Source organism: Anomaloglossus baeobatrachus, chromosome 11, assembly GCF_048569485.1.
Source record: "Anomaloglossus baeobatrachus isolate aAnoBae1 chromosome 11, aAnoBae1.hap1, whole genome shotgun sequence".
Classification (NCBI taxonomy): Eukaryota; Metazoa; Chordata; class Amphibia; order Anura; family Aromobatidae; genus Anomaloglossus; species Anomaloglossus baeobatrachus.
Window position 1 is genome coordinate 56034231 of NC_134363.1, and position 26084 is coordinate 56060314.

General features: G+C 46.7%; 1 protein-coding gene across 2 annotated transcripts in view; it reads left to right on the forward strand.

The window, feature by feature from the left end:
* MYBPC2 (myosin binding protein C2) overlaps positions 1-26084 on the forward strand; it is a 147637-nt gene that overhangs the window by 72076 nt on the left and 49477 nt on the right. For both annotated transcript variants that reach the window (XM_075327151.1, XM_075327152.1), the window contains 7 exons: positions 7205-7383; positions 10571-10703; positions 20661-20785; positions 21049-21154; positions 22563-22729; positions 22832-22997; positions 25195-25301. In XM_075327151.1, coding sequence (XP_075183266.1) covers positions 7205-7383; positions 10571-10703; positions 20661-20785; positions 21049-21154; positions 22563-22729; positions 22832-22997; positions 25195-25301 — 983 coding nt within the window. The remainder of the gene's footprint in view (positions 1-7204; positions 7384-10570; positions 10704-20660; positions 20786-21048; positions 21155-22562; positions 22730-22831; positions 22998-25194; positions 25302-26084) is intronic.

Sequence of the window (26084 nt, forward strand, 5' to 3'; positions counted from 1 at the left end):
TGACTCTTCACTTATCCCAGAAGGCACTGGGAATATGCAAATTATCCTCGCAAGACTCCTTCCCTGGCTTTCAAAAGTCTTCCTTCCGGCTGTAACGGCCAAAACCCGGTTCTCCTTGAGCTCGCGGTGACTCTTCACTTATCCCAGAAGGCACTGGGAATATGCAAATTATCCTCGCAAGACTCCTTCCCTGGCTTTCAGAAGTCTTCCTTCCGGCTGTAACGGCCAAAACCCGGTTCTCCTTGAGCTCGCGGTGACTCTTCACTTATCCCAGAAGGCACTGGGAATATGCAAATTATCCTCGCAAGACTCCTTCCCTGGCTTTCAGAAGTCTTCCTTCCGGCTGTAACGGCCAAAACCCGGTTCTCCTTGAGCTCGCGTTGACTCTTCACTTATCCCAGAAGGCACTGGGAATATGCAAATTATCCTCGCAAGACTCCTTCCCTGGCTTTCAGAAGTCTTCCTTCCGGCTGTAACGGCCAAAACCCGGTTCTCCTTGAGCTCGCGGTGACTCTTCACTTATCCCAGAAGGCACTGGGAATATGCAAATTATCCTCGCAAGACTCCTTCCCTGGCTTTCAGAAGTCTTCCTTCCGGCTGTAACGGCCAAAACCCGGTTCTCCTTGAGCTCGCGGTGACTCTTCACTTATCCCAGAAGGCACTGGGAATATGCAAATTATCCTCGCAAGACTCCTTCCCTGGCTTTCAGAAGTCTTCCTTCCGGCTGTAACGGCCAAAACCCGGTTCTCCTTGAGCTCGCGGTGACTCTTCACTTATCCCAGAAGGCACTGGGAATATGCAAATTATCCTCGCAAGACTCCTTCCCTGGCTTTCAGAAGTCTTCCTTCCGGCTGTAACGGCCAAAACACGGTTCTCCTTGAGCTCGCGGTGACTCTTCACTTATCCCAGAAGGCACTGGGAATATGCAAATTATCCTCGCAAGACTCCTTCCCTGGCTTTCAGAAGTCTTCCTTCCGGCTGTAACGGCCAAAACCCGGTTCTCCTTGAGCTCGCGGTGACTCTTCACTTATCCCAGAAGGCACTGGGAATATGCAAATTATCCTCGCAAGACTCCTTCCCTGGCTTTCAGAAGTCTTCCTTCCGGCTGTAACGGCCAAAACCCGGTTCTCCTTGAGCTCGCGGTGACTCTTCACTTATCCCAGAAGGCACTGGGAATATGCAAATTATCCTCGCAAGACTCCTTCCCTGGCTTTCAGAAGTCTTCCTTCCGGCTGTAACGGCCAAAACACGGTTCTCCTTGAGCTCGCGGTGACTCTTCACTTATCCCAGAAGGCACTGGGAATATGCAAATTATCCTCGCAAGACTCCTTCCCTGGCTTTCAGAAGTCTTCCTTCCGGCTGTAACGGCCAAAACCCGGTTCTCCTTGAGCTCGCGGTGACTCTTCACTTATCCCAGAAGGCACTAGGAATATGCAAATTATCCTCGCAAGACTCCTTCCCTGGCTTTTACAAGCTTTTACATTAAACAATAAAAAATCCCCACATTTCTTCCCTAAATCTCCTCTTCTCCTTTAATCCTATTAGGTCTCATATTGCAATTAAATCTGAGAAATACATAATGAAATCTGTATATATCAAGAGGTCAGCCATGTCTCCCCTGTCCTGTTTGTGACTATAGGATGCCTGGCTGAAGCAGAAGGCTTTCTGCTGTGCCTTGGTACAAACAGCATTGTTAACCCACACCCGTATTAGCTAGGTTTGTTGCTTCCGATGTTCATCAATCAAAAAGATTAGCTTTTCAGGAGGATTTCTACAAGATTGACTTTTTATGGATTATGTAAAAATTGCTGCAACTGTCACGGGTATATAAATACGGGGAAGGAGCCCCTAAGCTGTTTTTTTCAGACTTGCAACCCTGCACTGTCCCTTATCTCAGAAGTAGGTTTGATGGTAATCAGGTTCGAGCCCCCAGCGTGACCTTAATTCCTGTCTGGGCCCTGATCTTACTCCCCCTCTCCCACTCCCTTAGGTGGGCTGGGAAACACAAAGACTAAATCCCACAAAACAACACGGACAAGGGAGAACGGAAAGTCGTACACACAACACTGAAAACACAGGAGAGACAATATGTGTACTGGATAACAACGAAAAATGGAAGGAAGTAACACACAACAGGGGAACATTAACACCACTCAGAAGCACAACACAGATCACCATATACAGGAAAATCACCAAGACTGGGATCGCTGGAGCTAAAGCTGAAGCTATCATCGGCACATACAGGAAGGAAGCCGTGCTTCAGATAGGGAGGAATATCAAAAAACTGACCCGCACATCCAACAAATGTGAACACGTGCTAACTGAAAAAACATAGTAACTATAAATGCATACAGTCGCACACTGAAAAAGCCAAAAATGTACAAGGGAAAATATGGCACTGCATTACTGCAAAAGAGAGATATTTAGTTTATGTATTGGCCAATGCATGTAAGCCCGGAGACCAACGGCAAGGTATATCTCTGTAATCCGGGAACCTAACTTAAAATGCCACTATCTAGGTTAAAAACATCCTTATCTGGGCAAAATACCACTATTTTGACTGCAGTCAACAGCCAACAAATGTGAACAGGTGCTAACTGAAAAAACATAGTAACTATAAATGCATACAGTCGCACACTGAAAAAGTGTGAACACTGTTCACATTTGTTGGATGTGCGGGTCAGTTTTTTGATATTTCTAGTGAGTCTTTTTCTGACTGAGCACTCTGCCCTAAGACCTGGCTGTGTTCATAACCATTATAGCAGGAGCCTAGCTGCCCATACATGGAGGTTTGTAGTCCAAATAGTGGCATTTTGCCCAGATAAGGATGTTTTTAACCTAGATAGTGGCATTTTAAGTTAGGTTCCCGGATTACAGAGATATACCTTGCCGTTGGTCTCCGGGCTTACATGCATTGGCCAATACATAAACTAAATATCTCTCTTTTGCAGTAATGCAGTGCCATATTTTCCCTTGTACATTTTTGGCTCTTTCAGTGTGCGACTGTATGCATTCAGATAGGGAGGAGACAGCTGCACTTGGCAATCAGCAACCTGGGCTCTTAGGTCCTGTTCACCAGTCTGGAGACCAGTGAACCTGAATCAGCCGACGCCTGGCTCTGGCTGAACAATCCAGAAGCCTCAGGTTGCCTGTCAGACTCTGTAGTGTGAACAGTCTCATGCCACAATGCCAGCAGGTGTCTACAGAGCAGAATATCGTATGACAGTAACAAAAAAGTAAGAGCAACAATATATATTGCTTAGGTTCTTCATTTTCTCATAGTTTGATTTTGAGTGTTTCCTTAGGAATGCTTTCCTCCATACTGATCAAAGTTATCGGCACTGCTAACATTTTGGGGCAAAAAAAAAATGATTAATGATCTGTTTATTCATCCCTTGATAATGTTGCCAAAATGCTTGATACTTGGGATGATAGAGAGTAGATGATGTACACGGTTTAGATAATAACAGAATGATTCAATCCAGGCTGGGCAGAAGATCAAGAATCTGCTACATCAGAATTATTTCACCAAAGTTTATGGATTGTGTTATAACGCTATTTAGTACATAGAAGACTTGAGGGGAGTATATAGAGGTGCATAGTTCTGTTATTAAAAGTCTATGATCTCTTTGGAATCCTTGTATAAATGCAAAATATTGGACGCTCCCCAACAAAAGAAGCTTAAAGGGGTTTTCAGTAAAAGCAAGTCATCACCTTCCCATATGATAGGTGATAATAACTTGTTGATCGATGGGGGTCTGAACTCTGGCACCCACAAATTTTGGTAAAATGGGGAACTTTAATGCCCATTAGAATGGAGCATCAGTGTCCATGCTGCTCTGGTCATTCTTTATGGGGCTGCCATCTTTTTGTCTACCCCATAGAGAGAATGGATGGATCTGCAGTTGGGTATACGCAAGAACGTTCTATTTTCTTACGGGGATAAAAGTAATCCATTGGGAATAAAAAGTCTCTGTTCTACCAATCTGAGGTAGGAACTCCACCAATCAGTAAATGATCCCCTATCTGTGAGTTAAGCCTGCTTTACACCTTACAATATCACATATGATACCGTATGCAATGTGACCCGCCCCATCGTATGTGCAGCATGTTCAATTTGTTGACCGTGTCGCACAAACGATTAACCCCCGTCACACGTACTTACCCTTCCATACGACCTCGCTGTGGGCGGCGAACATCCACTTCCTGGAGTGGGAGCAACGTTCGGCGTCACAGCGACGTCACGCGGCAGCCGGCCAATAGAAGCGGAGGGGCGGAGATGAACGGGACGTAAACATCCCGCCCACCTCCTTCCTTCCGCATTTTTGCTGTGGGACGCAGGTAAGATCTGTTCAATGTTCCCGGGGTGTCACACACTGCGATGTGTGGTACCTCGGGAACATTGAACAACCCGACGTGCAATTTTAAGGAAATGAACGACGTGCATGCGATGAACGGTTTTACGTTTCATCGCAATCGCACGTAGCTGTCACACGCTACAACAACACTAACGATGCCGGATGTGCGTCACTTACAACGTGACCCCGCCGACATATCGTTAGATTTGTTGTAGCGTGTAAAGCCCGCTTTAGGGGATAACTTGATTTCACTGACCATCCACTGTAACACAGGGATACAGGGCAAGTTTTGAGATTTTCCATGGCAGAACCACAAGCGATATTAGTTTTTCATGGTGCTTATTTATATCAGTGATCTACTTGCAAGTATTAATAAGGTTTTTCCATACTTTTTTTTATTTTTCACAATTATCTAAAATGCTATAAACTATCAAAAGTATGCATTATAAAAGACATGTTTGTCACCAGTGCTGCCAATGATTAGCTGCAGCAGTCACAAGCCTGTCCAGCTGGATGAGGAGTTAGCAGTGAGGACCCTGAGGAGCAGCTGGAAATCACTAAAATAAGTGTACTTTATCAGGTTAGAGAAGGCAGAAAAAAATGTTTAAATACCATTAATTACTTTAAAAATGATAGAAAAATGTAAAAGCATATAAAAGTTTTTCATCTCCAGAGTCACTGACTAAGTTTCTCTGTTCTGTAGAGTGTAAGCTCTTATTGTCAGTGGGGTCCTCCCTCCTGCCTGTAGAGTGTAAGCTCTTATTGTCAGTGGGGTCCTCTCTCTCTCCTGTATTGTAAGCTTTTATGGTCAGTGAGGTTTTCACTCTCTCTCCTGTAGAGTGTAAGCTTTTATGGTCAGTGAGGTTTTCACTCTCCTGTAGAGTGTTAGCTCTTATGATCAGTGAGGTTTTCACTCTCTCTCCTGTAGAGTGTAAGCTGTTATGGTCAGTGAGGTTTTTGCTCTCTCTCCTGTAGAGTGTAAGCTTTTATGGTCAGTGAGGTTTTCACTCTCTCTCCTGTAGAGTGTAAGCTGTTATGGTCAGTGAGGTTTTTGCTCTCTCTCCTGTAGAGTGTAAGCTTTTATGGTCAGTGAGGTTTTAACTCTCTCTCCTGTAGAGTGTTAGCTCTTATGGTCAGTGAGGTTTTCACTCTCTCTCCTGTAGAGTGTAAGCTGTTATGGTCAGTGAGGTTTTTGCTCTCTCTCCTGTAGAGTGTAAGCTTTTATGGTCAGTGAGGTTTTCGCTCTTTCTCCTGTAGAGTGTAAGTTCCTGTGGTCAGCAGGGTCCTCGCGCTCTCCTGTAGAGTGTAAGTTCTTATTGCCAGTGGGGTCCTTTCTCTCTGCTGTAGCGTGTAAGCTCTTATGATCAGCGGGGTCCTCTCTCTCTCCTGTAGTGTCAGCTTTTATGGTCAGTGGGGTTTTCTCTCTCTCCTGTAAGCTCTTATGGTCAGCAGGGTCCTTTCTCTCTAATGTAGAATGTAAGGTCTTATTGCCAGCAGGGTCCTTTCTCTCTCCTGTAGTGTAAGCTCCTTTTGTCGGCGGGGTCCTCTCTCTCTCCTGTAAAGTGTAAGCTCTTATGGTCAGTGGGATCCTCTCTCCTGTAGAGTGTAAGCTATAATGATCAATGAGGTCTTCTCTCCCTCTCTTGCTCTCCTGTAGAGTGTAAGCTATTATAGTCAGTGGGGTCCTCTCTCTTTCCTGTAGAGGGTAAGCTCCTATGGTTAGCAGGGTCATCTCTCTCCTGTAGAGTGTAAGCTCTTATGGTCAGCGCGGTCCTCTCTCTCCTGTAGAGTGTAAGCTCTTATGGTCAGCGGGGTCCTCTCTCTCCTATAGAGTGTAAGCTATAATGATCAATGAGGTCTTCTCTCCCTCTCTTGCTCTCCTCTGGAGTGTAAGTTCTTATAATCAGTGGGGTAATCTCTCTCTCTCCAGTAGTGTGTAAGCTGTTATGGTCTGCAGGGCCCTCTCTCTTGTAGAATGTAAGCTCTTATGGTCAGTGGGGTCATCGCGCTCTCTCCTGTAGAGTGTAAGCTCTTATAGTCAGCAGGATCCTCTCTCTCTCCTGTAGAGTGTTACCTCTTATTGTCAGTGGGGTCCTCTCTCTCTCCTGCAGTGTGAGCTTTTATGGTCAGTGGGGTCCTCTCTCTCTCCTGTAGAATGTAAGCTCTTATGGTCAGTGGGGTCCTCTCTCTCTCCTGTAGAGTGTAAGCTCTTATAGCTCTGATTTGAGTAGTTATTGCAACTCAGCTTAAGGGCTCATTCTGATGTCAGTGCATATTGGTCCGATCTCGGACCGCAATTCACAGCTGTAGCTCTTCTGACCTGGGCGTCACACCCTAATGGAAATATATGAAGCTGTTATACTCCATTCAGGAGACCCGTGACCAGTCCATGCATTGTAGTCTGAGATCAGATCAGTATACATGGATGTCTAAATGAATGATCATGTTAATGAAATAAATAAAAAAAGTTTTTGTTCGAAAATCAGTGAATGTAGCTAACTTCCTTTGCACTGTGTGATTTATTGGATATATTGATAGTCACTGGACAGTGTCATTAAATCTGGAGTTGACTGTATTTTTGTTCTATTTTTCTTGTTTCCTTTATTGTAAAACAAGATCTGTTAATTGTTAAAATGCAACATAATGGGAAAGTAGATGACGTCAAGCACATCTGTTTGTTTGAAGTATACAATTCTTGACCAATATTTGGCCAACTTTATACAGATTAGATTCAAAGATCTTGAGATGTTAAGTATGATAGTTATCTTATGTACCACGGATAAGTATTACAGTCACTTTTTTTATTGTTTATTAGTCCATCGACCTAAATTTTGTTCTTTTCCCAGAGAGGAAAAGAAAAAAGAAGAAGAACAACCAGAAGGAATTCCTGCAGATGTCTGGGAGATCTTAAAAAAGGCGAAACCCAGCGAGTATGAAAAGATTGCTTTTCAGTATGGTGTAACTGACCTTAGAGGCATGCTGAAACGTCTGAAGAAGGTGAAAGTGGAAATTAAGAAAAGTGAAGGTAATGCTTATGTATATATAATTGCTTGAGTATATATATACAATGCTCATCATAAATGAATACACCATCTTCGAAAAGTAAACGGAACACAAGCACAATTTCCAAAATTTTGACAAGACTGAGTTCCCCAGAATATATATATATATTTTTTTAATTAATAATACACTGTATTTTTTGGATTATAAGACGCCCTTTTGCGCCCAAAAATTTGGAAGGAAAATGAGCAGGGCATTTTATAATCCAAATGTAGCTTACCGGGAAGGTGGTGGAGAGGGGTAGCAGGAGGCAGGGGCAATGCTGCGGGCGCTGTGCTGCAGTGGCTGTGGTGGCTGTGGTGGCTGTGGACTGCTGTGCTGCGCGCGGTGAGACAAGGGCCACCCTGAAAATGTCGGCGGTGTGGGCTTCCAGTAATGGTGCCCGGAGCAAGTACGTGCGTGGATGGAGCTCTCGGCTCAAGATCTTACCTACGCACGCGCTGCCTCCGGCCCATTAATCTCCCAGCAGCAGACTAAAGGAAAATGGTGCATGTGCAGATGAGATCTTGGCTTGTCACTGAGCCAATAGCTTAATCAGCACATGGGCCGACTCCGGGCACCATTTCTTTGAAGCCCGCACCGAAAACAGATTCTGGGACAGCATCTGGGATCTGGGACACCCGCCGCAATGCCCGCAGCATCGCCCTGCTCCACCACCATCCCTGCCTCCTGTGGCCCCACTCCACCACTGCTGGTGCCCCCCCCCCCCAGTAAGACACCACCAGATTATAAGACAGACCCTATTTTTTTCACTTTTCTTTTATCTAAATTGTGAGTGCGTCTTATAATCCAGGGCATCTTATAAACTGAAAAATACAGTAATTTACATTACAAAATATTCAGTTTTATTCAAATTTGTTGGTGCAAAAATAATAGTTGTTGATGACAATATATTCCAATTAGTATTAATTAAAACTCTCCTACCACTTGGTATATACAGTTCCTCCAGACATCATTCTTTCTAACTTCTTACTTCAGACAACCCCATTGTGTGTGGTTTCATTCTTCCATTCCAGGTTACTCTATTCCCTATGCCCTTCTTTTTCTGGTGAGAACTGCAGTTTCGGCATTGGCTCAACCGGGGATCGCGACCAATCATTGTGGGCTTCACTCTCGCCTCAATTGGACAAATCCAGACATATGAGGGAAGTCAGAGAATAGCCGCAGCTCTCACTTCCTCCGGATTTCTGGATTTGTCCGAAAGAAGGGAGAGTGAAGCCAGCTTTGATTGGCCACGATCTCTGGGTGAGCCAGTGCTGACACCATTTGAACGGCACCGACACCAGAGGCGAGTATAGCTGTTAAACAGGTTTTGAGAAGGGGTTGTCTGAGTAGTGGATAACCCCTTTAAATGGCACGATGTAACACCATAGGCTATTAATGCCTCGCGGTGGTCCCCTGTTTTTCCTACAGTGGCCACTGCAGGAGTAACAAAGGACCACTAGCAGGCATAAATATCTGATAACTAAGTAGTCCTAATGGGGTAGTTCACCCCTTTTCATTACTGGCCACATCAGTATTATGTTGAGAACAAGGTTTCTCTCTGATACCTTGTGTAGCCAATAGTGCCTGTGAGGCTAGTTTCACACTTGCATTGAACGGCATCCATTGCATTGCGTCGTGTGACGGATGCAACGGATGTGTTGCATTTAGTGGCACAACGGATGCAACGGATCCTACAAAACAACGGAATCTTTTTTTTTTTTTCTTTAGTTTTACCGGCAGCAGACTATTGTGAACGATCAGCTGATCGCTCACAGCAGCCGGTCGCCGAGTAATCAGCTGATCGCTCACAGCAGCCAGTCGCCGAGTGATCAGCTGATCGCTCACACAGCCGGTCGCCGGGTGATGAGCTGATCGCTCACAGCAGCCTGTCGCCGGGTGATCAGCTGATTGCTCACAGCAGCCGGTCGCCGGGTGATCAGCTGATCGCTCACAGCAGCCGGTTGCCGGGTGAGCGGGGGGCGATGTTCGTAGTGCGGAGTGGGTGGAGCCGAGCGGGGCTGCCGCGGGGACTGAATGGCTGGGGACAGGTGAGTGTGTGTGTGTGTGTGTATATGCGGACTGTGGGAGGGGGCGGAGCTGAGCGAGGAAGTGTCGGGCTCCCTACACACGTGGCCAGGGTAAATATCGGGTAACTAAGCAAAGCACTTTGCTTGGTTTCCCAATATTTACCTTGGTACCAGCGTACACCGCTTAGCGCTGGTTCCTTGCATCCGTAGCCAGGGTAAATATTGGGTAACTAGGCAAAGCGCATTGCTTAGTAACCCGATGTTTACCCTGGTTACGTGTGCAGGGAGCCAGAGAGAGCATGCGCAGCGAAATCCTACGGATTGCACTGCTCAAAAAACATTACATGCTGCGTTCCTTCCGTCCGGCGGAAGCAACGCAACATCGCCCAGCGGAAGCAACGCAAGTCCATCACTCGCAATCCGTCGTCCATACAAGTCTATGGGAAGCAGCGGAATCCGTTAGCGGATTCCGCTGTTTTCCAAAACGGCGGATTGCAACTGAAGGAAAATAACGCAAGTGTGAATGTACCTTGAGCGGTGCTATTACGGTCCGCTCACCCCCTTCACATGGCCCCCCGAGCTCTGTGACCTCTGATGTCCGGTGATGTCACATGAACTTCCGGTTGAACTGACATCATTGCGGCCGGCCCCAGTTTCCTTGAGTCACTGGGCTGTGGGCGGCATTTCACCGCTCGTCACAGACCAGCATCTCCCTGCTCTCTTCTTCAATGCAGAGCACCACAAGCAGGAGCAATTTTGGGCTGTGATGAGCAGTGAAATGCCACCCACAGCCCATTCACTCACAGAGACTGGGGCCGGCCGCGGTGATGTCAGGTCAACAGAAAGTTGATGTGACATCACCAGACATCAGATGTGACGGAGCCTGGGGTCACGCAAAGGGGGTGAATGGACCTCAGTAGCAACGCTCACAGGCACTATTGGCAACACAAGGTATTTGGGAGAAACCTTGTTTCTCAACATAATATCGATGTGGCCAGTAATGAAAACAGGTGAACCACCTCTTTAAAGTATATTTAATATTAAACATATTAAGCTAAATTGCTAAAATTGTAAAAATAAAAATATTTTTAATGGGAAGACCCATTCTAATATGTCAGTGTTTTTTTAAATTTTTTTTAGCATTTACTAAGAAACTGGAGCCATGTTATTCGATAGACAAGGGCCAGAAGATTAAAATGTCAGTGGAGGTTGCAAACCCCGATGTTATGGTTAAATGGTTCAAAAATGGCCAAGAGATTAAAGCTGGTGCCAAGTAAGTGACAGTTATTCCCAGATCTCACTGCTCGTGTGACATCAGCTAAGATCGGTGTCATGGAAGTCTCATTCTTTGACAAACACATCAACTAAATGTCTTGTATCGGTGTCCAGCTACTTTTTCTACTTGCAGTGCAATAAAAGTCTTGTAACATACAGGATACGTTCTTATGGAATATATTCACCATTTTTCTGCCCATGGCAGATCTGTCAGCTATTTAAGCACCTGAAACTCTGAATTTGCCAGTTATTAGTTCTGCTTACCTGGTCTATAGCTCTGTTCTGTGCTCCTGTTGGTTCATCCTGATTAATTCCCTTCTCTGACCTCATCTTGCATTTGGACCACCCGCTTGCGTTCTGATTTTGTCTGACATGACCTCTTTGTATTGACCCCACATGGTGACCCTTCTTGTCGCCAGCTTACTTCAATGGACAGCAGCTCAGCTGATTCTGTGGCCCCAACAAAGGGATCCCTTTGGACAAAGATGAAGGCCAGATTAACCCCTGGGATCTGATAAATTGAGAGGCTTGTGGAAGCTCAATCAACATCTACCAGGCGTCCAAGAACAGTGCCACTGTGTACAACGTAAAAAACATCTTTATAATACTCACCTAGGGGGTGGTCTGGTTTGATGAGTATCACTGCTCTCGGTATGACCCCTCCTCTCTGTGGCGATCACCGACCTCTTTCTTCTGAGGCCCGTGTACATGACGCATATTATGTCATCCACCCAGGCCGGCATTGCGGTCCTGTGCAGGCGCACTTTGATCAAAGTATTATAGTGCGCATGCGTGGGTGGTCTTCGACCTTTCTTCGTGCATGCGCATTACAGTAGTTTGATCTGCCCTCGGCCGGGCAGATCAAAGTACGCCAGCGCAGGACCGCAATGTTGGCCTATATTGATGATGTAGGATGCATCATCCATACAAGGTGTAGAGAGGAGGTGCTGAACCAGATTGCAGCGACACCCGTCAAACTGGACCGGCCCCTAGGTGAGTGTCATAAAGGTGATTTTTACGTTATACAGAGTGGCCTGGGCTCTTATATACAGTATTCTGGAATGCAGTATATAAGAGCCCACTGGTGGTGGCCGCAGCTCATACGGGCCAAACCTGGTGACAGGTTCCTTTTAAGGCCTGCCAAATTTCACATGATATGGCGAATTTCATGAGAACACCCTGAAACAAAGACTTGTATATGGGTGTAACAAAAGGGAGGAAAAAAGTGGACTTGAATTTTAGATAATAAAAATAGTTTTTATTGGGAACACTTAAGAAAGCTGACAATGATGCAAAATGATTAAAATAAAGCATAGAAAAATGGGCCGGCTGAGCAGACAATACAAAACAGAAATTTAGTCAGAAATTATTGGTAAAAGTACAATGTCAATGAATTCAATAAAGTGCCAAATGTCAGGTAAACATGTAAAATTCACAGTGCATGAGTAAACAGCTAAAACAAATAAATATGTGACGCCCCCCCGGACTATCGAGTCTTCACAGGGTATTGTGCAACCTGCCCTTCTGTGCAATATCCACCTCCTCCTTGGTTATGGGTCCCCAACTACATAGTGTTGCCAACAACAGCTAGTAAAATCCTAGGTACACTCTGCACCACACCCACCAGACACACCATTGGACGGCCTGAGTGGAATAGGGTCGCCCACTTTGGGGGTTGGTTAAGGGGAGGTCAGGAGTGTCAGGAGTAGTTAGTGTAGTGTAGGAAGTGAAGGAGAGAGGATGTCAGGAGCCGGGCTCCTTGGAAGCAACTAGGTGGCAGACAGTGGTATGGGCCTAGAGGAGCTGGACCCCCGGTCGCAGGGGATCGTGACAAGGGGCACGGAACTGTCGAGGAGGACAGCCGGCGGCCTTGTACCATCATCACGCTGAGACCAGGGCACTACGGGGTACGTGGACCCTAGGTCGGGGAGTAGCTTCAGGCAACCTGACAATTTACCCAACGAGAACAGAGCCTTCAAGATCCGCTCTCCACCCGCTCCAAAATCGGGGTACTAGCGCAATGAGGGGGATAGGACTTTCCACTATAACAGTCCAGGAAATCCCAAGCATGAACCCTGAGAGCAAGCTTCCACACTTAGCCATAGTGAGGAGCGGGACCTGGCAAGTTCCATACTACCAGGACCAACAGAGAAATAAACTTAGTGCCAGGAGGCAGGTCATGGATCACCAGGCAACATCATCGGGGATGGACCCAAACTAGCTCCCCTCAGCGGCAGCGGTGTCCAGAACTTTGGTTTACCCAGTTGTCGGTGTCAGCTTAATGGACTGAGTGAGTATGCAAGTGACCCCCTTCACTCCCAACGGCACTCCCCAAACACCATTTCCAAGGCCCGGGGCATTCCCCCTATCCGTGGAGGGTTCTAACACCTGGCTGCCCCCTTCCATCACCCCCGGGTACTCCCAACGGCAGTGGTGGTATTCCAAATTTCCCCATACCACAGGTGGTGTCACGAACTCTAACACAATCCCTTGTAAATACCACCTTCATTTGAGTGGCCGCACAACCTCGAGCCACCAAGAACCCGGATCCGAGCAGCCCCGGCTGCTGCCAAGGGGGCGGCACAAATATACCTGGCAAGAAACCACCCAACGCGCATTTCATGTGTCTTAGGGGTACTTTGCATGCTGCGACATCGCAAGCCGATTCTGCGACGCCGAGCGCGATAGTCCCCGCCCCCATTGCAGCTGCGATATCCTTGTGATAGCTTCCGTAGCGAACATTATCGCTACGGCAGCTTCACATGGACTCACCTGTCCTGGGACATCGCTCTGGCCGGCGACCCGCCTCTTTATTAAGGGGACGGGTCGTACGGCGTCACTGCGACGTCACACGGCAGGCTGCCAATAGGAGCGGAGGGGCGGAGATGAGTGGGATGTAAACATCCCGCCCACCTTCTCCCTTCCGCATATCCTACGGGAGCCGCGGTGACGCCGGTAGGAGATGTTCCTCGCTCCTGCGGCTTCACACACAGCGATGTGTGCGGCTGCTGAAGCGAAGAACAACATCGGACCATCGCGTCAGCGTAATTATGGATTACACCGATGATACGATTACGACGCTTTTACGCTCGTTAATCGTATCATCTAGGCTTTACACACTACGATGTCGCCTGCGATGCCGGATGTGCGTCACTTTCAATTTGACCCCACCGACATCGCACCTGTGATGTCGTAGTGTGCAAAGTACCCCTTAGTGCTCGCTTTCTCAAGGGGGATACGGGTGTGAATAACCTGGGTGGATATAGGGAGTGTCCTTTACTTAATATGCAGCTATATATAATTGTATATGCTTTTATGTAAGAAATGCCTATATCTATGCATGGAACAGTTATATTCATGAAGGGTATAAAATAAACAAACACTCCATTTAAATATTGGAGATGATGGAAATCACAAGTCTTTCTATGTTCTTACTGGCTGTCAATTGAATCCCAGAAAATTCTTAATCGGAGTTCCGTAGCCTCTTTCCTTAGAAATCTGAGTTGTTCTATTCTTTTTTCTATTCCTAAGATATACAGTATTAATATATTGTTTACTGGGAATTAATAGTTATTTTTTTTCAACACAGTGTGACACTGTCCAATTAGTGCCACAATTCTGGAAAATCTTTGAAAAGTGCAACTGTAACACAAAATCATCAATTTATATAAGCTTTTTAAGGATAAATGTATAAAATACAATATTTATATACACTATATGGGAACAGTATTGAGACATCTACAAATATACCCCTGCACAACTTTTTCTGACATCCCATTCTAAATCCGTAGCCCCCATTTTGTAGGTATGACAGCTTCCACTTTTGAGGAAGGATTTCTATAAGATTTTGGGGGTATCTGTGTGAATTTTTGACACTTCATCCAAATGAGCATTTGTGAGGTCAGACACTGATACTGAACGAGAGGCACGGACTCATAGTCCCTGTTCTAATTCAGCTACAAAGGTGCTTAAAAGGATCGCGGATTCAGTTCCAAAAAGACCTTCTTCAGACTTTTACGGAACATTGGATGCATTCAACTGACAATAATATCTTGGTATACTAAAGCATTAAGATTTTTTTTTCCCCTGGAATAAGGGGCTAAGGCTGACCTCTATATAAACAAGCTGATAGCATTATTCCTCCTCCATGAAACGTTACAGCTAGCAAAATAAAGTCAGACAGGTACCATTTTCCTGTCATTCACCAAAATTAAACTTGTCCGGTACATGCCAGATAAAGAAGTCGTCCGTCACTCCATAGCACCAGAGTCTAATCATGGCATGCTTTATACCACTCCGTCTGACACTCAGAATTGTACTTGTTGATGTATGGTTTGGCATTGTGCTTGGTGATGTACAGATCGTTATTGTCCTTGGTGATGTACGGCTCGGCATTGGGTTTTGTGATGTATGGCTCGGCGTTGTGCTTGGTGATGTATATCTCGGTATTGAGCTTGGTGATATACGGCTCGGCATTGTGCTTGGTGATGTACGGCTCAACATTGTGCTTAGTGATGTATGGCTCGGTATTGAGCTTGGTAATGTACGGCTCGGCATTGTGCTTGGTGATGTACAGCTCAGCATTGTGCTTGGTGACGTACAGCTTGGCAATGTGCTTGGTGATGTACAGCTCGACATTATGCTTGGTGATGTATATCTTGGTATTGAGCTTGGTGATATACAGCTCGGCATTGTGCTTGGTGATGTACGGCTCAACATTGTGCTTGGTGATGTACGGCTCGGCATTGTGCTTGGTGATGTACAGCTCAGCATTGTGCTTGGTGACGTACAGCTTGGCATTGTGCTTGGTGATGTACAGCTCGGCATTATGCTTGGTGATGTATATCTCGGTATTGAGCTTGGTGATATACATCTCGGCATTGTGCTTGGTGATGTATGGCTCAGCATTGTGCTTGGTGATGTACAGCTCGGTATTGAGCTTAGTGATATACATCTCGGCATTGTGCTTGGTGATGTATGGCTCAGCATTGTGCTTGGTGATATATGGCTCAGCATTGTGCTTGGTGATGTACGGCTCGGCATTGTGTTTGGTGATGTATGGCTCGGCATTGTGCTTGGTGATGTACGGCTCGGCATTGTGCTTGGTGATGTACGGCTCGGCATTGTGCTTGGTGATGTACGGCTCGGCATTGTGCTTGGTGATGTACGGCTCGGCATTGTGCTTGGTGATGTATGGCTCGGCATTGTGTTTGGTGATGTATGGCTCGGCATTGTGCTTGGTGATGTATGGCTCGGCATTGTGCTTGGTGATGTATGGCTCAGCATTGTGCTTGGTGATGTATGGCTCGGAATTGTGCTTGGTGATGTACGGCTCGGCATTGTGCTTGGTGATGTATGGCTCGGCATTGTGTTTGGTGATGTATGGCTCGGCATTGTGCTTGGTGATGTATGGCTCGGCATTGTGTTTGGTGATGTATGGCTCGGCATTGTGCTTGGTGATGTACGGCTCGGCATTGTGCTTGGTGATGTACAGCTCAGCATTGTGCTTGGTGATGTATGACTCGGCATTGTGCTTGGTGATGTACGGCTCAGCATTGTGCTTGGTGATGTATGGCTCGACATTGTGCTTGGTGATGTACAGCTCAGCATTGTGCTTGGTGATGTATATCTCGGTATTGAGCTTGGTGATATATGGCTCGGCATTGTGCTTGGTGATGTACGGCTCGACATTGTGCTTGGTGATGTACAGCTCGGCATTATGCTTGGTGATGTATATCTCGGTATTGAGCTTGGTGATATATGGCTCCGCATTGTGCTTGGTGATGTACGGCTCAACATTGTGCTTGGTGATGTACGGCTCTGCATTGTGCTTGGTGATGTACGGCTCGGCATTGTGCTTGGTGCTGTACGGCTCGGCATTGTGCTTGGTGATGTACAGCTCAGCATTGTGCTTGGTGATCTACAGCTTGGCATTGTGCTTGGTGATGTACAGCTCGGCATTATGCTTGGTGATGTATATCTCGGTATTGAGCTTGGTGATATACGGCTCGGCATTGTGCTTGGTGATGTACGGCTCAACATTGTGCTTGGTGATGTACAGCTCGGCATTGTGCTTGGTGATGTACAGCTCAGCATTGTGCTTGGTGACGTACAGCTTGGCATTGTGCTTGGTGATGTATAGCTCGGCATTATGCTTGGTGATGTATATCTCGGTATTGAGCTTGGTGATATACGGCTCGGCATTGTGCTTGGTGATATACATCTCGGCATTGTGCTTGGTGATGTACGGCTCGGCATTGTGCTTGGTGATGTACGGCTCGGCATTGTGCTTGGTGATGTACAGCTCAGCATTGTGCTTGGTGACGTACAGCTTGGCATTGTGCTTGGTGATGTACAGCTTGGCATTGTGCTTGGTGATGTACGGCTCGGCATTGTGCTTGGTGATGTACAGCTCAGCATTGTGCTTGGTGACGTACAGCTTGGCATTGTGCTTGGTGATGTACAGCTCGGCATTATGCTTGGTGATGTATATCTCGGTATTGAGCTTGGTGATATACATCTCGGCATTGTGCTTGGTGATGTATGGCTCAGCATTGTGCTTGGTGATGTACGGCTCGGTATTGAGCTTAGTGATATACATCTCGGCATTGTGCTTGGTGATATATGGCTCTGCATTGTGCTTGGTGATGTACGGCTCGGCATTGTGTTTGGTGATGTACGGCTCGGCATTGTGCTTGGTGATGTACGGCTCGGCATTGTGCTTGGTGATGTACGGCTCGGCATTGTGCTTGGTGATGTACGGCTCGGCATTGTGCTTGGTGATGTATGACTCGGCATTGTCCTTGGTGATGTACGGCTCGGCATTGTGTTTGGTGATGTACGGCTCGGCATTCTGCTTAGTGATGTACGGCTCGGCATTGTGCTTGGTGATGTACAGCTCAGCATTGTGCTTGGTGACATACAGCTTGGCATTGTGCTTGGTGATGTACAGCTCGGCATTATGCTTGGTGACGTATATCTCGGTATTGAGCTTGGTGATATACATCTCGGCATTGTGCTTGGTGATGTATGGCTCAGCATTGTGCTTGGTGATGTACGGCTCGGTATTGAGCTTAGTGATATACATCTCGGCATTGTGCTTGGTGATGTACGGCTCGGCATTGTGCTTGGTGATGTATGGCTCAGCATTGTGCTTGGTGATGTATGGCTCGGCATTGTGCTTGGTGATGTACGGCTCGGCATTGTGCTTGGTGATGTATGGCTCAGCATTGTGTTTGGTGATGTACGGCTCAGCATTGTGCTTGGTGATGTACAGCTCAGCATTGTGCTTGGTGATGTATATCTCGGTATTGAGCTTGGTGATATATGGCTCGGCATTGTGCTTGGTGATGTACGGCTCGACATTGTGCTTGGTGATGTACAGCTCGGCATTATGCTTGGTGATGTATATCTCGGTATTGAGCTTGGTGATATATGGCTCCGCATTGTGCTTGGTGATGTACGGCTCTGCATTGTGCTTGGTGATGTACGGCTCGGCATTGTGCTTGGTGATGTACGGCTCGGCATTGTGCTTGGTGATGTACAGCTCAGCATTGTGCTTGGTGATCTACAGCTTGGCATTGTGCTTGGTGATGTACAGCTCGGCATTATGCTTGGTGATGTATATCTCGGTATTGAGCTTGGTGATATACGGCTCGGCATTGTGCTTGGTGATGTACGGCTCAACATTGTGCTTGGTGATGTACAGCTCGGCATTGTGCTTGGTGATGTACAGCTCAGCATTGTGCTTGGTGACGTACAGCTTGGCATTGTGCTTGGTGATGTATAGCTCGGCATTATGCTTGGTGATGTATATCTCGGTATTGAGCTTGGTGATATACGGCTCGGCATTGTGCTTGGTGATATACATCTCGGCATTGTGCTTGGTGATGTACGGCTCGGCATTGTGCTTGGTGATGTACGGCTCGGCATTGTGCTTGGTGATGTACAGCTCAGCATTGTGCTTGGTGACGTACAGCTTGGCATTGTGCTTGGTGATGTACAGCTTGGCATTGTGCTTGGTGATGTACGGCTCGGCATTGTGCTTGGTGATGTACAGCTCAGCATTGTGCTTGGTGACGTACAGCTTGGCATTGTGCTTGGTGATGTACAGCTCGGCATTATGCTTGGTGATGTATATCTCGGTATTGAGCTTGGTGATATACATCTCGGCATTGTGCTTGGTGATGTATGGCTCAGCATTGTGCTTGGTGATGTACGGCTTGGTATTGAGCTTAGTGATATACATCTCGGCATTGTGCTTGGTGATATATGGCTCTGCATTGTGCTTGGTGATGTACGGCTCGGCATTGTGTTTGGTGATGTACGGCTCGGCATTGTGCTTGGTGATGTACGGCTCGGCATTGTGCTTGGTGATGTACGGCTCGGCATTGTGCTTGGTGATGTACGGCTCGGCATTGTGCTTGGTGATGTATGACTCGGCATTGTCCTTGGTGATGTACGGCTCGGCATTGTGTTTGGTGATGTACGGCTCGGCATTGTGCTTGGTGATGTACGGCTCGGCATTGTGCTTGGTGATGTACGGCTCGGCATTGTGCTTGGTGATGTACGGCTCGGCATTGTGCTTGGTGATGTATGACTCGGCATTGTCCTTGGTGATGTACGGCTCGGCATTGTGTTTGGTGATGTACGGCTCGGCATTGTGCTTGGTGATGTACGGCTCGGCATTGTGCTTGGTGATGTACGGCTCGGCATTGTGTTTGGTGATGTATGGCTCGGCATTGTGCTTGGTGATGTACGGCTCGGCATTGTGTTTGGTGATGTACGGCTCGGCATTCTGCTTAGTGATGTACGGCTCGGCATTGTGCTTGGTGATGTACAGCTCAGCATTGTGCTTGGTGACATACAGCTTGGCATTGTGCTTGGTGATGTACAGCTCGGCATTATGCTTGGTGATGTATATCTCGGTATTGAGCTTGGTGATATACATCTCGGCATTGTGCTTGGTGATGTATGGCTCAGCATTGTGCTTGGTGATGTACGGCTCGGTATTGAGCTTAGTGATATACATCTCGGCATTGTGCTTGGTGATGTACGGCTCGGCATTGTGCTTGGTGATGTATGGCTCGGCATTGTGCTTGGTGATGTATGGCTCGGCATTGTGCTTGGTGATGTACGGCTCGGCATTGTGCTTGGTGATGTATGGCTCAGCATTGTGCTTGGTGATGTATGGCTCAGCATTGTGCTTGGTGATGTATGGCTCGGCATTGTGCTTGGTGATGCATGGCTCGGCATTGTGCTTGGTGATGTACGGCTCGGCATTGTGCTTGGTGATGTACGGCTCAGCATTGTGCTTGGTGATGTACGGCTCGGTATTGAGCTTGGTGATGTATGGCTCGGCATTGTGCTTGGTGATGTATGGCTCGGCATTGTGCTTGGTGATGTACGGCTCTGCATTGTGCTTGGTGATGTATGGCTCGGCATTGTGCTTGGTGATGTATGGCTCAGCATTGTGCTTGGTGATGTAAAGCTCGACATTGTGCTTGGTGATGTACGGCTGCAGCTGCTCGGCCTTGAAGCCCCCGGTGGGCGCAGTGTTTGTGCTGATGTTACCAGAGGAGGTCTGCTCTCTGCAGTTATGGGGTCAGCAGAGCGGTGGTCACTTTTCTGCCCTCTCCTCCTCAGTACTCGGCCCCCGCTCTGTAACATTACAGGGTTCCCCTGAGTTGCTGGGTTTCCTTCCACTTCTCAAAAATGTCACTGATGGGGGAATATAAAGGAGAATATTTAAGAGAAAGAAATGACATAAACGGACTTGTTACCCCGGTGGCTCCTATTACAGGATCGCGCTGATATCAGTGCTCGTTAAATTGAGCCATTCTATCACAAAAGTTTGTAGGAAACTGAATGTATCATATATAATATTATAGGAGCCACATGTGTAGCATAATATACAGTACAATGTTCTTAACTACATAAATTCCTATGCTTGTAGGTTTGTGTTTGAGAATGTCGGGCTAAAGAGAATTATGACCATCAACAAATGTACCCTGGCAGATGATGCCCAATATGAATGTGTGATTGGGGATGAGAAAAGTACTACAGAGCTTTTTGTCAAGGGTAAGAAAACTAACATTTTAACCTAATTTTGTGACACATATCAAAATGGCACATGTCTATGACTACATACATCGATAGTTGTGTGTGTATGAAGTCCAAATGGAAATGTAGAAGAAAACTCCATTGTCTGTAACATTAAACATTTCTGCAAGTATCTCTTGTTCTGTAATGAAGTAACTCTGCTGACTCTGTCCCAGTCTACAGAGCAGAGCTGAAAAGTGAAATGTTTATATTGAATATTTAAAAACAAATTTTATATTTAGAACCTCCTGTCACCATTGTGAAACCACTTGAAGACCAGCAGGTGTTTGTGGGAGATAAAGTTGAAATGGAAGTGGAGGTATCAGAAGAAGGTGCTGTGGTTATGTGGTACGTCTCCTATTTGTTAACTCCTGTGGCAAGAACCAAAAAATTGGGTAAAAGACACTTGACCTCTATGAGCATTGTGAATTTGGAGGCTAGCCTATCGCTGAGAGGCACTGGGTATTTAGAGTAATCTCCCACTAGGGGAGTTGCCTGTTCAACACCATAGTTCCTGTTAATCAGTTTATTCTGTCTAGTCAGTTGTCAGGTCACCTGTCCCGTCTGGTCCTGTTCCTGCCTGTCCCGTCTGGTCCTGTCCCATCCTGTCCTGGCTATGTCCTGGCTATACTTGATTCCTAGCCCGTCCTGCCTGTTAGCACCTGCTTCCAATCCCACCCTGCCTGTACCTGGACTCTGCCTGCCCCTGTTGGGACAAGAGACTCTGCCTGTCCATCCTGGGGGTCAGCTTCCATAGTTCCAGTCCTCTACCCCACGATAGGGTAGCCCCGAGGTCTTCCTGGATCCAGTCCTGTCCCTGCCCGTACCTGGCTACCAGCCTGTCCTGCCTGTTGGCACCTGCGTCAAGCCTGTCCTGCTTGTACCTAGTTCCCAGCCCGTTGTGCCTGTTGGCACCTGAGTCCAGCCTGTCCCGCCCTTATCTGGCTCCCAGCCCGTCCTGTCTGTTGGCACCTGGGTCCAGCCTGTCCTGCCCATACCTGGTTCCCAGCCCATCTTGCCTGTTAGCACTGATTCCAGCCTGTCCTGCAGGTACCTGGCTCCCATCCTGTCTTACCTGTTAGCACCTGGGTCCAGCCTGTCCTGCCCGTACCTGGCTAAGAGCCTGTCCTACTTGTTGGCACCTGGGTCCAGTCTGTCCTGTCCATACCTGGCTAAGAGCCTGTCCTGCCTGTTGGCACCTGGGTCCAGCCTGTCCTGCCTGTATCCGGTTCCCAGCCTGTCCTGCCTGTTGGCATCTGGGTCCAGCCTGTCCTGCCCGTACCTGGCTCCCAGCCCATCTTAACTGTTGGCAACTGGTTCCAGCCTGTCCTGCCCGTACCTGGCTACTACCTCGTCCTGCTTGTTGGCACCTGGATCCAGACTGCCCTGCCCGTACTTGTCTAGCAGCCCATCCTGTCTGTTGGCACCTGGTTCCAGTTCTGTCCTGCCCGTGCCTGGCTACCAGCCCGTCCAGCCTGTTGGCACCTGTTTCCAGTCCTATCCTGCCTGTACCTGGACTCTGCCTGCCCCTATTGGTACAAAAGACTCTGCTTGCCCATCTTGTGTCTGCCCCTGTCCTGAGGTCAGCTGCCACAGTCCCAGTATTCTATCCCCCGTTAGGGTAGGCCAAGGGTCTCCCTGTGGTCCAGTGGGTTCTCTTTCAGCTCACAGCAGTACCGTCACCCAGTGGCAAGCATGACAGCCATATACAACCTATACTCATAAATAACCCACTTTTTTCCATTTTTCCTCTAAGGACAAAAGATGGAGTTGAGCTGACCAGGGAGGAAACCTTCAAATATCGTTTCAAGAAAGATGGAAAAAAACATATTTTGATCATTAATGAGTCCACCAAAGAAGACACTGGACGTTACCAAGTAATGACCAATGGTGGAAAGTGTGAAGCTGACCTTATAGTTGAAGGTATGGACAAAATGACTATATTGGAGAAATAGTTGCAATATTAAGACTCAATGATGTTCACATTATTTTCCAAAATCTCATCTAATTAATTTCTTATTCCAGAGAAACAGCTTGAAGTGATCCAAGACATTGCTGACCTAACAGTGAAGGCATCAGACCAAGCTGTCTTTAAATGTGAGGTGTCTGATGAAAAAGTGACGGGTAAATGGTATAAAAATGGCATAGAGATCAGACCAAGCAAGCGCATCACAATGACTCACAAGGGCAGGTAAGTTATATTTGCAATATGACCTTCCACAAATTTGGATAGTGAAGTGGGAGAGATGTTGTATGCATGTCATGGCCTTTAGTGGAGTCTATGCAGTCAAAGTTGACTTGGCAGACGTTTGAGGATCAACTTTGCCTCGTGAAGTCTATGGAGTCAAAGTTGACTTGGTAGAAGTTTGAGGATCAAGTCTTCCTTTTGAAGTCTATGGAGTCAAAGTTGACTTAGTAGAAGTTTGAGGGTCAATTTTGCCTCCTTAGACTGCAATGTAAGTCATCTACAATTTTCACTCATTGTTTTTTTAGACAACTTGCAGTTTTAAAATAGTTGTCTGGCAGCCATTTGCAAAAATGTTTTTGTTCGCTTGAAGTGTCTGAGATTTGTCATCGTGCGATAAATGTCATGTAGCACTATACAAAATAAAACATGTCCCTCAAAGGTCTTTTTCTTACGTTACTCTGACTACTAGCGATCCCAAGAACCGTGGGCTCTATAAAGCCTTATCTGAATGGAGCTGAGGTTGAGCATGATCATCTCTACTTTCCTTATTCTCTTTGGGACTGCCGATGATAAATTATACCTGTGCTTGGCCATGTTCTGCAGTCCGTTTGAGATCAAATAAAGTTGAGGTGCACATGCTCGAAATCCATTCCCTACAGTGGGAACTCAAAGGATCTCCAGGCGTCTGACTGCCTATCAGTTACCGATCAGTAAGTTATCATCAGGGGCATAGCAATCACAGTCACAAAGGTTGCAACCACAACTGGGCCCAGCAGTGGAGGGGGACGTTGAATGTGCGCTCGAGGATACACATCCAGCTGAAATATATTGCAGTTGATTCCTTGTAGTTCAATACATTCTGCCGGCCAAACAGAGGCCAGCAGCTAACATCAGCATGGGCATGGCTGGGGAGCATTGCTAAGACGTCATGCATCACCATAGCAGGGATGCCGATATCAGCTGCCAGCCCCTATGCACTAAGTACAGAGGAGAATGCCACGAAACGTGGAAGCCAGGGAATGTGAGCAGAATTTTTTTGTTTTTTATGCGTTTGAGGCAGAACAGGGACTATATAAGCCAGGAAGGGGCCCAGGATAAGGAAATATATACCAGGATGCGGGACATATTTACCAGGAAGGGGCCCAGGATTGAGACATGTATACTACAATGGGGGACCTATGTACCAGGAAGGGGTTCTGGATGGGGGACATATATACCAGGATTGGGGACATATTAATCAAGAAGATGCCCTGGATGGGGGACATATATACCAGGATAAGGGACATATTTTCCATGGAGGGATCCAGGATGAGGGACAGATTTGCCATTAAGGGGCTCAGGATGGGGCATATATATACCAGGACAGGGGTCATATTTACCAAGAAGGGGCTCAGGATGGGGATATATATACCAGGATAGGGGACATATTTACCAAGAAGGGGCTCAGGATGGGGATATATATATACCAGGATGGGGGACATATTTACCAAGTAGGGGCTCAGGATGGGGACATATATACCATGATGGGGGACATATCTACCAAGAAGGGGCTCAGGATAGGGACATATATACCAGGATGGGGGACATATTTACCAAGAAAGGGCCTAGAATGGGGAAAAAATTACTAGGAAGGGGCCTAGAACGGGAGACGTATAGACCAAGATGGGGATCATTACTACATAATGAAGGGGGAAGGGGGCAACACATATGTTTGTATTGGATTTAGAAGGCTGCTAGAGCTGGTTCATCTGACCAACATGAGGAGGGGTGCTGGGAGGGCCAGGAGGGTGGTGCCTAAGTCAAAATTTTGCAGTGGCGCCCCTTCGGACACTAGTTAAGCCAAAGTTTATTCTGTCTCATCAAAGAAAGGTAACTTAAAATCTAAAAAAAAATCCTAAAGTCCTAAAGCACATTCAGTTATTCAGAACTTAGGCATAAATAAATAAGTACATGCCATCATATAATGGTAGAGGAACTTTTCAAAACTTTTTATCCTCTTCTTCAGGTATAAACTATAACAAGCAAAATGTGTTTTCAATAACTAGAATGGAAACAATCTTTGTACAGGTTTTATCCCTCATCTGAAAGCAAAAATATATATTAAATCATAAATTATAATGAAAAGTCGGTAGCTTATTTAGAAAACTGGAAACTCAGAACTATGTATGAGACTGTAAAATAAATTAACTTATCCTTGCAGGATTCACAAGTTGGTCATTGATGATGTGAAGCCGGAGGATGAAGCTGACTACACTTTTGTTCCTGATGGGTTCGCTTTGACTCTTTCTGCTAAACTTAACTTCTTGGGTAAATATATACACATCTTTAAAGTTTTTTTAAAGGTTCTTTAAAGGTTAACTGCAAATTTTCTGCTTCATATGAATCCAGCCTTAAATGGCTATTTCCATTATTTTGTATTTACCACTTATCCGAAGGATAGATAATAATTTGGGGATAAGCTGGGGTCTGACTCCTGGGAAAACCGCGATCCGAAAGGGGGCTTTACACGCAGCAACATCACTAGCAATGTTGCTGGTGAAAGTACCCGCCCCCGTCGGTTGTGCGTCACGGGCAAATCGTCGCCCGTGGCGCACAACATCGTTAGGACCCGTCACACGGACTTACCTGCCTATGGACATCACTGTGGCTGGCGAACCGCCTCCTTTCTAAGGGGGCGGTTTGTGCGGCGTGACAGCGACTTCACATGGCAGGCAGCCAATAGAGGCGGAAGGGCGGAGAGCAGCCGAAAGAAAGTGACGCCCACCTCGTTGCCGGAGGATGCAGGCAAGGTGTTGTTCATCGTTCCTGGGGTGTCATACGTACCGATGTGTGCTGCCTCAGGAATGAAGAACAACTTGCATCCAGCACCATCAACGATATTTGGGATTAGAACGACGTGCCAATGATCAACGATTAGGTGAGTATTTTTGATCGATAGCGGTCGTTCGTATGTGTCACACGCAAAGACGTCGCTAACATGGAAATCAATGTGTCATGCACCACTGTCACACAGAGGTTTTTTTACAAACCTGGTTAACTGTCATGGGCACGTCGAGATCTATTCAGACTACAGATTCTGACACTTCCCCT